At 48.3% G+C, this 14,853-nt stretch overlaps 1 protein-coding gene across 1 annotated transcript; it reads left to right on the top strand.

Annotated features, from left to right (window-relative positions):
• The first annotated feature begins 9,860 nt into the window (after window positions 1-9,860).
• LOC146341880 (vomeronasal type-2 receptor 26-like) lies at window positions 9,861-14,579 on the top strand. The gene is made up of 2 exons (XM_084808436.1): window positions 9,861-9,906; window positions 13,678-14,579. Exon 2 carries the CDS (start codon window positions 13,680-13,682, stop codon window positions 14,577-14,579), a length of 900 nt encoding a protein of 299 aa, XP_084664562.1. The 5' UTR covers window positions 9,861-9,906; window positions 13,678-13,679.
• The last annotated feature ends 274 nt before the right edge of the window (window positions 14,580-14,853 follow it).

Genomic DNA, 14,853 nt, shown 5'->3' with positions numbered 1-14,853 from the left:
ATCAGAACAAGAACACATGCCAAGTAAGCCAAAAGGTAAAGTGTGGATAATGACTGCCCAGATGGAGCTCACTTCATTTGTCTATCAAAGGACTTGGGATGCAGACATACTACATGGTGCACTCTCCTTCACCATTAATTCCAATGATTTGCCAGGGTTCAAGTCATTTGTGAAGAGCAGAAACCCATCTAGTGCGACAGAGGATGGGTTTATCAAAGACTTTTGGCAACATGCGTTCAGCTGTGTGTTTCCAAATCGAGTTTTGGACAATGTGGAGGGGGATATTTGTACTGGGGAGGAGAAGCTGGAGACCCTTCCAGGGACTTTTTTTGAAGTGAGCATGACTGGCCACAGCTACAGCATCTACAATGCTGTCTATGCTGTGGCCCAAGCATTACATGCCATGTCCTCATCCAGACTCGATCACAGAAGAACTGTGGAGAGAGGAGGACTGAAGCTTCAGAATCAAGTGCTGTGGCAGGTAATGAGTTAAACATTCTCACATGCGCACATGTGACTTATTATTATTAACTTATTATTTCTGCCTATTCTGGCTAGAGGTGCTGGCGAAATCCACTGCAGATTCCAATGAGGTTGAATTCCCAAGAATTCAACCTGCAGAACCCACAGCACACTGGCTCCCCTTACCCACGCTTCCTTTTGGATTTTGTGCGGGGCAGTTTCCCCACTTTAAAAAAGGCAAGATACGCTAATGGTGGCTGCCATTAGCATCTCCTGGGGAAAATACGGCCATAATTTCCATATTTTAAACCATTGGAGGCCGTAAAGCACTTACTTGTATGAAAATTGTGGCTGTAAAATGCTTTGTTGTTGTTGTTCAGTCGTTCAGTCGTGTCCGATTCTTTGTGACCCCATGGACCATAGCACGCCAGGCCTTCCTGTCCTCCGCTCTCTCCCGGAGCGTGCTCAACTTCATATTCTTTGCATTGTAAAATGCTTACTTCTACATAAATTGCTGCCATACGTGCTTTACGGCCACAATTTACATAGCAGCAAGCGCTTTACAGCCACAATTTACATAGCAGTAAGCACTTTACAGCCACAACTTACATAGAAGTAAGCGCTTTACAGCCACAGTTTACATAGAAGTAAGTGCTTCATGGGCGCAAATGGCATAAAACACACAAATTACGGCCCTGATTTCCCCAAGAGATGCTAATGGCAGCCGTCATTAGCATAGCATGCCTTTTTAAAAGCTGGAAAACTGCACCACGAAATCCAGAGGACGTGCCAGGACTCCGGGGAAATCCTGTGAGCATGGGGTAAAATCTCTCGCCTTCTCTCTCTCTCTCTCTCCCACACACATACTTAGGGATGTACAAAAGTGAAAGGTCCTCCCCCCCGGAATCCTCGACGGCCGGCTGTGCTCCGTGGCAGCTCCGCGGAGCAGCCGGCCAGGCCCAGGCAGGCCAGAGCCGTCTGCAGCCGGATTCCCGGCCGCGGAGGGCGCTGGGTAAAAAAAACACGTATGCAAATGGCAGCTACGGCTGCCGCCATTTGCGTTCCTTATTTTTCGCCATCTTAGTCTACGTCAATATTTACGTAGACTAAGACGAAGAAAAGGAAGGGGAACGCAAATAGCGTAGTGGGCGCTATTTGCGTTCTCCTTTCTTTTCTTCGTCTTAGTCTATGTAAATATTGACGTAGTCTAAGACGGCGAAAAATAAGGAACGCAAATGGCGGCGGCCATAGCCGCCATTTGTGTACGTGTTTGTTTGTTTTTTAAACCCAGACGTGATAGGCTATGTAAGTCGTTACGTAGCCTATCACGTCTATGGGAGGGGGGAAGACACAGACTGCAAATGGAGGCGGCGGCAGCCGTTTGGAAGACCAGCCGCAGCCGCCGCTGGAGCCGCCGCCATCCGGAACATCCGCCCCAGGTAAGTCTCGTCCTGGGGGGGATCCGCGGTGGGCAGGGGGGGCAGGCCTTTCTGCGATGGATTTCGGGGGGGCAAATGCACTGGCATTTGGCCTCACCGAGATCCGTCGTGGAATTCTCTGACATCCCTACACATACCCCCCCCCTCTCTGCTAGTCAGTTTCAGCCAAAAGACTAAAAGTGTAGAGGTCAAAAGTGTAGTTAGAATGGAGGGCTCATGAGGTTTTGCTTAGGAAACCAGTAGAGTATGAGGTTCAACAGAAGGTCAGAAGAAGAGGGGGGAAAGTATTCACTCAGGAAACAGAAACAAAGGAGGAGCCATGGCTCAGTGGTTGACGACATGCTTTGCATGCAGAAGGTCCTTGGTTCAATCCCTAGCATCTCCAGGTACAGCTGGAAAAAATCCTAGCTGTAACCTTGGAGGTATTATATGGCATTTCTGCCTCTTGTTGGCAAGGCAGGTAGCAGAGGCAAACGAAATAAGCATTTTACTAGTCCCACAATCTTTACTCACATATCCTTGCACATAGTATTCAAGCACTGCTTAGGGTTCTAAAGGGTTTGCTCAGTCCATTCAGGCAGGAGAATGGGCTACATGGACCAATGGTATGATTTGGTACAAGGCAGCTTTCTATGTCCCATTGAGTTCACTTCTCTCTCCCAGCAATGCAGGAAGGCAGGGGGGGAGGGGGGAGGAACAGGAAGAAGGAAACAGGAGCCACACCTAGGCTATAGAGTTCCTAAGGCTAGGTATGCCCCATACATTAACTAGCTAAACAGCCCCTTTCCTGTAACTTGCAGATGAGGTTGCAATATTCCCAACATGCACTTACTGGAAATTCCTCATTCATGGGGAATAACTGCATCCCCAATCACTGTCACAGATGGGGTTCAACGGGATACCCATGCCTGTCGGGCCCAGACATCTACAGACATCTGAATGCCACTTGTCCGTCAAAGAAGTTGGACCCTGACTGCTCAGGGATCGCATAACTAGTTAGCATGACAGAGTCTCTTTCATTATCATGATTAACCAGACAAATCACTCCATCATCAACTAAGACCGGCTATGCACACGCACCCCCCCTCACCCAAATTGAGAAACAGCAATCAATCTGTCAATCTTTTCTGTGTCTGGGTAGTAGGGATGTCAGAGAATTCTGCCACAGACTCCAGTGAGGCCGGATTCCTTAGGATCTGGCCCCCCGGAATCTGTGGCGGAACGGCCTCCCCCCTCCGCCACCCCGCAGAATCCCCCAGGGCGAAGCTTACCTGGCAGCGGAGGTGGCAGCGGCTCTGGCTGGTCTCCCAGCCACTGCCGGGTTGCTGCGGCCGCAAATGGCCGCCATCGTAGCAGCCGCCATTTGCGTGACTACCTTTTGCCATGATAGGCTATGTAAATACTTACGTAGCCTATCACGGCTTGGCAGCCACGCCAATAGCAGCTGGTGTAGCAGCCGCCATTTGCAGCGGCAGCAGCCCGGCCACAGAGCAGAGTCGCCATGGAGCGGAGCCGGCTGGGGAGGATTCAGGGGGGAGGGGGGAGCACCTCCCCCCGACCGCTGATACCCCGGAACGGACGGGTGAGTACATTTCATACATCCCTACTGGGTAGTTGAGGTTTCCTATCCTGAGTCAAATTAAGCTGCAGGCTCCCCTCCCAACAGCCAATAGGAGGGTAAATCTGCTCAACTGGGCCAACAGCCAGTGGAAGGCCAGGTCTTCTCAGCCAGCCCCAGCCATCTCCCAGAGGCCAAGTGTTCCCATTGATCCTGACTGTGTTGTGGTGTCTCTCACACAAAGACATGCAGATACCCCACCACTCTGGAATGTCAGTTCTGCCTGCAGAGATGAGGTGACGGGGGTGGCAAGACCTGGTCTTCTCCACTAGGCCACTGGCTCACCTGGAGGTCTGGTCTAGCTGGGGCATGGGTGGGAAGGGGGGTCAGACACCCGTCCCCTGAGGGGTTCCTCCAGATAATGGACAAATGCTTGTGTTGGTGGCTGTCTTTCAATAGATAACAGTAAGGGAGCTTATTTTATTTATTTATTTACAAAATTTATATACCACTCTCATCAGAAGGTTTTCGAGCAGTGAACAACATGATAAAAGAATAAAACAATGGTTTAAAGAGTTAAAGCTTTTAAAAAAAAAAAAAAAAAAAGCCCCCCAAAAGTGGAGTTTAACAAACCACGGCTGGTCATGCAAGGAAGGCCGCTTGAAAGAACAACATCTTCAGGAGGTGCTGGAAGGAACACAATGTTGGCGCCTGCCTGACCTCTAAAGGTAGGGGTGCACAAAAGCCACTTACCTGGTCTCGCAGCTTTTTGCGGTGGGGGGGAGGCGCTTCGCTGCTCTCCCCCCGAAGTTCAGGCCAGGGGGGGAGGCTTCCCGCCTCACCCGGCCGAAATTCAGGCCGGGGGGGGAGGCTTCCTGCCTCGCTTGGCCGAAATTCAGGCCGGGGAGGAGGCGCCTCGCCTCGCCCGGCCGCGAAATTAAAAGTTAAAAAAAAAATACGCCCCCGTGATAGGCTACGTGACGATTAACGTAGCCTATCACGGCTAGATCTGCAAAGTCAGCCGTGATAGGCTACGTAAATCGTCACGTAGCCTATCTAGGGATGGCGGAGAATTTCTCCCCGAAACTTCGGGGGGCCGAGCGCCAACGTGTTTGGCCCCCCGAACAAGTTTCGGGGAGAAATTCTCCGCCATCCCTAGATAGGCTACGTGACGATCCGGCCGGCGATTCGGTGGGTCTTCGTCAGGGGCGGGGGCGGCAGCCGATCTTTCAACCGGCTGCCGCCGCCGCCATTGCAATAAAAGAAAACAAAAACAAAAACGCCCCTGTGATAGGCTACGTGACGATTAACGTAGCCTATCACGGCTAGATTGGCAAAGTCAGCCGTGATAGGCTACGTAAATTGTCACTTAGCCTATCACGGGTGACTTTAAAAAAAAAAAAAAGTGCGTACGGATAATGGCGGCCCCCATAGGGAGCTGCCATTCCCGTTCCTTATTTGGTCGCTGTAGTCTACGTAAATGTTTACGTAGACTACGGCAAAAATAAGGGCAACGCTATTTGCGTTGCCCTTATTTTCGCCGTAGTCTACGTAAACATTTACGTAGACTACAGCGACCAAATAAGGAACGCGAATGGCGGCTCCCTATGGGGGCCGCCATTTGCGTACGCGCTTTTTTTTTTTTTTTAAGTCAGCCGTGATAGGCTACATGGCGATTTACGTAGCCTACCACGGCTGACTTTGCAGATCTAGCCGTGATAGGCTACGTTAATCGTCACGTAGCCTATCACGGGGGCGTGTTTTTTTTTTAACTGTTTAGTTCGCGGCCGGGCGAGGCGAGGCGCCTCCTCCCCAGCCTGAATTTCGGCCGGGCGAGGCAGGAAGCCTCCCCCCCGGCCTGAACTTCGCGGGGGGAGCAACGAAGCACCTCCCCACCACCACGGGAAATCTTCGAGGACAGGTAAGTGACTTTCGTCCACCCCTAAGCCTATCACAGCTGACTTAAAAAAAAAAAAAAGCGCGTATGCAAATGGCGGCCCCCATAGGGAGCCGCCATTCGCGTTCCTTATTTGGTCACTGTAGTCTATGTAAATCTTTACGTAGACTACGGCAAAAATAAGGGCAACGCAAATAGCGTTTCCCTTATTTTCGCCTAGTCTACGTAAACTTTACGTAGACTACAGCGACCAAATAAGGAACGTGAATGGCGGCTCCCTATGGGGGCCGCCATTAGCCGTACGTGCTTTTTTTTTTTAAGTCAGGCGTGATAGGCTACGTGACGATTTACGTAGCCTATCACGGCTGACTTTGCAGATCTAGCCGTGATAGGCTACGTTAATCGTCACGTAGCCTATCATGGGGGCGTGGGTTTTTTTTTAGTTTTATTGGAATGGCGGCGGCGGCAGCCGGTCGAAAGATCGGCTGCCGCCCCCGCCCCTGACGAAGACCCGATGAACCGCCGCCAGGACCCGCCGCCGGGAGGGACATTCGGGAAAGGTAAGTCCCGTCCCGGGGTGTGTGTGGGGGGCGAGGGGGTGTGAAGAATTTCTCCCCATAACTTCTTCAGGGGGCTGAACATGTTGGCGTTCAGCCCCCCAAAGTTTCGGGGAGAAATTCTCTGCCAACCCTATCTAAAGGTAGGGGATTCCACAGGAAGGGGGCCACCACACCGAAGAATCTTTTCCTGGTGGACTCCAACTGCGCCATGGGTCCATGTGGAGCCACCAGAAACATGCCCTCTGATGACCTCAGTGACCGGGCAGGTTGGTAAGGAATGAGGCGCTCTCTCACGTATCCTGGTCCCAATTTGTTTAGGGATTTGTACACTAGTACTAATACCTTAAACCTGGCCCAGTAGTGTATAGGCAGCCAGTGCAGTTCCCTCAGCAAAGGAGTTACACACTGAAAAGGGGCAGGTCCCAACAACAGCATTCTGCACTAGCTCCAGCTTCCAGACCAGCCTTAAGGGCAGCCCCACATACAGCGCATTGTAGTAACCCAGTCTTGAGATTACTAAAGCCTGTACCACCATGGTCAAACTATCCCTGTCCAGGAGAGGCCGTAGCTGGCAAACCAGCTGAAGCTGGTAAAAGGCACTCCGAGCCGCCGTGCCCACTTGGGCCTCCAGTGACAATGATGGATCTAGGAGTACCCCCAGACTACAGACCTGATCTTTCAGAGAGAGTGCAACCCCATCCAGAACAGGCAGTGAGCCTATCTTCCGGACCCAGGAACCCACCCACAGGGTTTCTGTCTTGCCAGGATTCACCTTCAGTTTATTGGCCCTCATCCAGCCCATTCCTGAGTCTAGGCACTGGTTCAGGACTTGCACAGCCTCTCCTGATTCAGATGTCACAGGGAGATGGAGCTGCGTGTCATCAGCATACTGTCATTAGCTCCAAATCCCCTAATGAGCACTTCATATAGATGTTAAACAATACTGGGGCGCCCCATAGCTGAATTGCCAAGGGGCCAAGGAATAGTCATTAGTCACCCAGTGTTACTCTCTGAAATCAGCCCCATAGTTAGGACCAGAACCACTGTAGCACAGTGCCTCCAATACCCCTCCCGCCTAGTCAATCCAGGAGGATACCATGGTTGATGGTATCAAAAGCCTATGAGAGATGGAGCAGAATTAACAGGGTTGCACTCCCCTTGTCCCTCTCTCGATAAAAGTCATCCATCAGGGTAACCAAGGCTGATTCAGCCCCGTAACCAGAACGAAACCCAGACTGGAATGGGTCTAGATAATCAGTATCCTCCAAGCGTGCCTGCAGTTTGTCCGCCACAACCCTCTCAAGTATCTTCCCTAGAAAAGGGGTATTTGCAACTGGGCGGTAGTTGTCTAATACCGTTGGGTCCAGAGTGGGTCCAGAGTATATGAAACTGTGTGGTCTCTACTGGAGGGAGGGGCTTACCCACCCAATTCTAATAGCCAACCTACGTACTACCTGAGACCTAGAAAGTTTTGTGGTTAGTTTAGTGGAGGCAGATGGGGGAGGCGGGGAGATTGCCACCTGGTGGCAGCAGAAAAGGCCACAGAAAGGGAAGGGCAAAAAGGGTTGGGGGAATACTATTTTGCCCATTTTCCCTTCCACACATGAAACATTGTGTTGCTGGTCAGGGAGAAATTGTGAAAAAAAAAATCAGCTTTCAACATTGAAATGTTAAAAAAAAGAAAGAAAAGAAAATTGTTTCCATCCAGGACACATCTTTATTTACATCTTGGTTTCAAAGACTGGACACACTCCTACTCAACTGCAACCTTTTGCAAATTGTCAGCTTTTCCTTTTCAATCTAGCTCCATCACTTTCTGAGAGGTGTCTCATTCAACAACAGCGCTGGAGAAAAGGTTTCCTTTGACCGGAATGGGGAGTTAGCAGCTGGATTTGATGTGACCAACTGGATTGTTTCTTCAAACCAATCGTTTCATAGAGTGAAAGTTGGGAGTGTGGATCCCCAGGCTTCTCCAGACCAAGCATTCACCATCAGTGAGGATGCCATCACATGGCACAGTGGGTTTAACCAGGTACGACGATCCAGTTGGAGGCAGTTAGGGAAATTTTCTTGTTTGACGTGAACACTCAGTCTTATTCCTGCTGCCCAAAATTAATTTCACTGAAGTGTGCTCAGCTTTTATAAACCATGCTTTTTGATTGGGAATACCACAACCCTATCATTCTATATAGATGGAATCCAACTGAGTACTTGTAACAAGGAATGGTAGCTTCAGTTGCATGATAGCTGCAGCTGCATAGACTCCAAGTGTCTATTCTAAGTGTCTATTCCTAAGTCTATCTGGGACTTAGGTCCACGACTCTGCCACTGACAGCCATTCGGCTCCAGAGTAGTGGTGAAGCTGGAACTAACCACAGGATAGGATACAAGAACATATGCATATTGCCTAAATAACACATCTGTTAAGGGTATGACCTGTAACAGCAATAATTCCCTGGCATTTTGGAGCTTGAGTGAACATGAAAAGTCCTTAATGCAACATGTTAAATTGAAAGGTTGATTGTTTATTGAATTTGATTATGTTTTGAAAGGGCTATGCCTACAATGCTAGATGCCTGGTCCACTTAGGAGAGTAGACCTCAATCATATTTGCCTTTGAGAAATCACTATTTGGAAGATAGTATTTTAAACCCCAAAATTGATTCTGAGGGGAGACGGAGAGGAGAGGAGAGGAGAGGAGAGGAGAGGAGAGGAGAGGGAGGCAGAGATCAGGAAAACTAGTCCTGAGGAAACGGTGAAGATGGAAAGATAGGGACAGAAAAGACAGGCCCCGAGGAAAGAGAACAGCAGCATTCTGACATCCCCTAGTTACCGGGCAGCACCAGCTCCATAAGCAACAGTCAATAACTGAGGCCTCAAGTCACTTCTGAATAACAATTGATGGATTATTGTGACATGTGAACCAGATCAATATCTACATGTATACAGGCGTTTCCTCTAGATATCTCATCTAAGCCAAGCTAACCTGAGATGCTAGGTCATAGTAGCATCTCTGCAACAACAACAAAAACAACAACAACATCAACCAAGTACAAATCTTTATCAACAACAAAACATTTACTAGATTATCTGTGCAGTGCAATGCATATTGCTACAATAATAGTAATATAACAACAACAACAACAACAACAACGGAGACAGTTAATGTTAGCATCTGAACAACAACAGCAAAGTACAAAAAAAAAATTCAGCAGCAGCAAGAACATTTTCTCGATTACAGTGTAATACATGTTACTGCACTACTACTACTGTGCGGTGTAATGCATGTTACTATATTACTACTGTGCAATGTAATATATGTTACTGCTCTGCTGCTACTACTACATCTGTGCAGTGTAATACATGTTACTGCACTACGACGACGACTGTGCGATGTAAGATGTTACTACACTTCTACTACTGTGCAGAGTAATATATGTTACTACACTACTATTAGTAGTAGTATAATTAATAATAGGAGGAAACAGCCTGTGGCATGTTGAGTGCTCTTTAGGAGCCCATAAGTGAACCATTTTCATATGGCTTCATCCCACACTAATGTCATAATATTTGAAATGTGAGGACTAGATGGGTTTGGCCTATTATGCTGATGCTCCCCCCACCCAATTACACTCGCCATTTCTAGTCAGGTGATAATTTGGAGGGAAGCACTCGTGTGATTGGCCCCACCTATAAACCACTTGTATTTCAAATATTAAGATGGGGGTATAGGAGAAAGCTACAGAGTAGAGGTTCCTCTACCAATTCAGTAACTTATAAAGGCTCCAGAACCTTGAGGATTCCAAGCTCATTATTCACACTAGATTATCCTTGTTGTTGTTGTTTTTAAATTTATGGATTAGGCACTACCTATCTCTTTATGTACTGAGAGTTGCCTCCCTGGTTCTAGCAAAAAAGTGAAGGAGGGGGAGCCATTTTGCTGCTATGATTGCATCCCCTGTCCAGAAGGAAAGATTTCAAACCAAAAAGGTAAGAAATATACTACACAAATTAATCAAACAGATTGACTACAACCAAGTGTAAATCCATATGAAATTAGGGTTACTATCTTCATTGTTTGAAACATGACAGAAAGTTAGGGTAGAGAAAGGTTGGCTAGGAAGTAGATGAAGATGAAAGAATAAACATATACAACTGGTGTGTGTGTGTGTGTGTGTGTGCCTATGTATGTGTTTGCGATACATTTTGGGGTATGTGTGTAATAATTTGCTCCTAGTTATGCTACAGATATTGAAAGAGAGAAAACACCTTTCAAAGAGCTTCCATTGCTCATTGCTATACTCAAATATGGGCTACTTTTTAACAATCAGTGAAATTGCCAGATGAGAAATACATTTAAGAGCATCTCTACACCAGCCTAAAATCCCACATTTAAAATGGGTCTTTCTGCCTCCATTTTAAATGCAGGATCACAACAGACTCCCCTTACACTTGCTTCCTTTCCCCTGCTCCCCTTTCCCCCACCTTCTCCCCCTTACCTGAGTCTTCCATATGTTTAATTGGTCTCGCTCCTCTTCTTGAAGCTTTTCCTTTTGAGGGAACTCAAGCAGAACACAAGCAGGGTGATTTGATAGCTCATTATCTCTGATCTATAATCCCCTACCTGCCAGTCTGGGGGGGTCCACGGGGGGGGGGAGGCGATCCATTCCTCCCCCGGAATCCTCGCTGGCTGGCTCCATACAGCAAGCGATACAGCCGCCATTGCCATGCTGTATCACTGAGCACTCACTGCAGGAAGGGTTCCGGATGCAAATGGCATCTGCTACGCTAGGGATGGCGGAGAATTCTGTAGGGTTGGCGGAGAATTTCTCCCCGAAACTTTGGGGGGCTGAGCGCCAATGTGTTCAGCCCCCCGAAGAAGTTTCGGGGAGAAATTCTCTGCACCCCCCTGCCCCCCGCACCCCCCCCGGGACGGGACTTACCTTTCCCGAATGTCCCTCCCAGCGGCGGGTCCCGGCGGCGGTTCGTCGGGTCTTCGTCAGGGGCGGGGGCGGCAGCCGATCTTTCGACCGGCTGCTGCTGCCGCCATTCCAATAAAACTAAAAAAACCCACACGCCCCCGTGATAGGCTACGTGACGATTAACGTAGCCTATCATGGCTAGATTTGCAAAGTCAGCCGTGACAGGCTACATAAATCGTCATGTAGCCTATTACGGCTGACTTTAAAAAAAAAAAAAACGCGTACGGCTAATGGTGGCCCCCATAGGGAGCCGCCATTCACGTTCCTTATTTGGTCACTGTAGTCTACGTAAAGATTACATAGACTACGGCGAAAATAAGATTAACGCTATTTGCATTGCCCTTATTTTCGCCGTAGTCTACGTAAATATTTATGTAGACTACAGCAACCAAATAAGGAACGCGAATGGCGGCTCCCAATGGGGGCCGCCATTTGCGTACGCGCTTTTTTTTTTTTTTTTAAAGTCAGCCGTAATAGGCTACGTGACGATTTACGTAGCCTATCACGGCTGACTTTGCAGATCTAGCCGTGATAGGCTACGTTAATCGTCACATAGCCTATCACGGGGGCGGTTTTTTTTTTTTAACTTTTAATTTCGCGGCCGGGCGAGGCGAGGCGCCTCCTCCCCGGCCTGAATTTCGGCCGGGCGAGGCAGGAAGCCTCCCCCCCGGCCTGAATTTCAGCCGGGCAAGGCAGGAAGCCTCCCCCCCCAGCCTGAACTTCGGGGGGAGAGCAGCGAAGCGCCTCCCCCCCACCGCGAAAAGCTGCAAGACCAGGTAAGTGACTTTCGTGCACCCCTAGAATTCTGCCATGGATTCCAGTGAGGCCAGATTCTAAAGAATATTTACGTAGGCCAGAATGGCGAAAAATAAAGGAACGCAAATAGCATCCACTACACTATTTGCGTTCCCCTTTTTTTCGCCATTTTATCTTACATAATGTTTTATCTTATGTAAATATTTACGTAAGATAAATCGGCAAAAAATAGGGAACGCAAATGGCGGCCACCGTAGCCGCCATTTGCGTATGCTGCGTGTTTTTTTTTTGTTTTTGACGTTATCCGTGATAGGCTACGTAAATTCTTATGTAGCCTATCACGGCTGTCTAGCTGGACGCAAATGGCGGCCACTACAGCGGCCGCCATTTGCGTCCACACCAGGCTGTCCGCAGCCAGAAATCCGGCTGTGGATGGCCCTGGCCAGCTGCTCCGTGGCCTGGCCACAGAGCGGACCAAGCCATCGAGAATTCCGGGGGTGAGGACCGGATCGCCTCCCCCCCATCGAGGATTCCACAGGGAGGGACGGAGCAAAGGTACGTGAGTTTCGTACATCCCTACACTATGCCATTTGCATCCCTGTTTTTCATGCAATAGGCTACGCAAATATCTATGTAAATACAAATGCGTAGCCTATCGCGTGAAAAAAACAGGGATGCAAATGGCGTAGCAGATGCCATTTGCGTCCAGATCCCCTCCTGCAGTGAGTGCTCAGCAATACGGCACGGCAACGGCGGCCATATCCCTAGCTGTACGGAGCCGGCCGGCGAGGAGGATCCAGCTCTGTGCAGGTCCGGCAGGAGGCAGAGGTAGGTGGACCTGTTCAAAAGAATCCGGCCTCAATGGAGTCGGTGGTGGAATTCTCTGCCATCCCTAGATCTATTTAAAAATGTAATAAAGGTCATTTAGTGCAGGAGATGCACTGGAGGTTCAAGATGTCATCTAAGGGGCCTGCAAATTTCCATGAGTGAGCAATCTCAATAGCAGGATAAAAGCTCCACGTGAAGAAAGAAGGCTGCAATATTTTCTTCCAGACCTTGCTGCCATTATTCTTATATTTGTCAAATTGGCATTTGATGACTTCAATACACTTTACTTCCACATGTCTTTGAAAGCAGTTTAGATATTTCAATGGCAGTCTCTTTAATAAAACTCAGCCATTACATGAAAATATATCCCCCAACCTATTCCCTCCTTGATAAGCTCTGACAAAGTAAAGATTTAGGATACTTTTAGGCTGGAGTGCAGGGATCTTGGCAGACAAATGAACTTGATCTACTGGTTGAATACTGGCTGAAGTGAGTAGATCCACAAGTGTTTCTGATCTCTTCCATTTCCCCTACATTTCAACTCAGACAATACTCTACAGCTAGGGATGTACAGATTCCCCACCTTCTGTTCCAGTGGGGAATCTGCCCGGGGGGCAAGAGATCCATTCCTCCCCCCTGGAATCCTCCGGAGCACCTCCGCTCCATGAGGATTCTGCGGAGCCATACTCCAGCTCCGTACCACTGCACTTACCTCGGCTCTAGGAGGATTCAGGTTGGAATGGCACTAGGGCTCTGGAGTGTTGGCAATGTGGTAATGGCGGCTGCCATTGCCGTATCGCTGGGAGGAATACGGCCACAAATGGTGTATTGGATGCCACTTGTGGCCATAAAGCCCTCAGTTTAACATAATTGCAGCCATTTACGGAGCTGTTCCGCTGTGGATAAGTGGAGCCATTCCACTGCAGATTCTGGAGGCCTGATTCTTTTTAATTCTTTGGAATCTGGCCTCATTTGAGTCCATGGTGGATTTCTCTGACATCCCTATCTACAGCTGATTGGTTGGTGGAGTGGGGCATGACACTGTCATTTTACATCTGTCTTTTCGGAATTTTTGTTGGATATTAATGCACTTATTTTAAAAATTTGAAGGGGGATATCTGTGCAAGGAATAATATGTTGATGAGAATTATGGCAGGTATCTGAGATTAAACCAATGTTTTTCTTTTTTTTAAAGACATGAATGACTGTTACAACTGTGAAGATGAAAACTATCCAAACAAAAATCAGGATTTATGTATTCCCAAGGATATAAGTTTCTTGTCTTATGAGGAGCCTCTGGGGATTGGTTTAGCCTGTTTTGCACTTTCTCTTTCTTTTATCACCTCTCTAGTGCTGGGAATATTTATGAAGCACCACAACACTCCCATAGTCAAAGCCAACAACCGGAGCCTCACCTACACTCTCCTCATCTCTCTGCTGCTCTGCTTCCTTTGTGCTTTGTTATTCGTTGGTTGTCCTCAGAAGGCGATGTGTCTCCTCCAACAGACGGCTTTTGGCATCATCTTCTCCGTGGCTGTTTCTTGTGTGCTGGCAAAAACTGTCACAGTGGTTTTGGCTTTCATGGCCACCAGGCCAGGATCCAGGATGAGGAAGTGGGTTGGTAAAAGACTGTCCAACTCCATTGTTCTTTCCTGTTCCCTTATCCAAACAGGCATCTGTACTATGTGGCTGGCAACCTCTCCCCCATTCCCAAATGCCGACATGCACTCACTGACTGCAGAAATAGTACTGTACTGTAATGAGGGATCTGTGGTCATGTTTTACTGTGTCCTGGGCTACATGGGCTTCCTGGCAATTGTGAGTTTCACTGTGGCTTTTCTAGCAAGGAAGCTGCCTGATAGTTTCAATGAAGCCAAATTTATCACTTTCAGCATGTTGGTCTTTTGCAGTGTTTGGTTATCCTTTGTTCCAACCTATCTGAGCTCTAATGGAAAATACATGGTAGCCGTGGAGATCTTTTCTATCTTAGCCTCAAGTGCTGGTTTGCTGGTTTGCATCTTTTCTCCTAAATGTTGTATTATTTTGTTGAGTCCTGAGCTGAACAACAAGGAACAACTAATAAGGAGAAATAATTAAATTAAATTAAATTACTAATGTAAATCATTCAGTATGCCCAGGACCTCTGTGACTTTTCCTCCAGTCCCTGTATACTCTCTCTTTTTCATCCTTGGGACTCAGTCTCCTCTGTATTGTTTGGCTGTAATTAGGGATGGCAGAGAATTCTGTCACAGACCCCAATGAGGCTGGATTCTTTAGAATCTGGCCCCCTGGAGTCCGTGGCGGAACAGGACACTTACGTCCGCCACCCCACAGAATCCTCTTTGGCTGGATCCTCCAGCTCCGGATTGCC

The sequence above is a fragment of the Heloderma suspectum genome, chromosome 6 (assembly GCF_057233095.1).
Source record: "Heloderma suspectum isolate Gila_16-S chromosome 6, 16-S_ref, whole genome shotgun sequence".
NCBI classification, from domain to species: domain Eukaryota; kingdom Metazoa; phylum Chordata; class Lepidosauria; order Squamata; family Helodermatidae; genus Heloderma; species Heloderma suspectum.
Note: the sequence above shows the minus strand (reverse complement) of the source record. Positions and strands in the feature narration are given on the sequence as shown.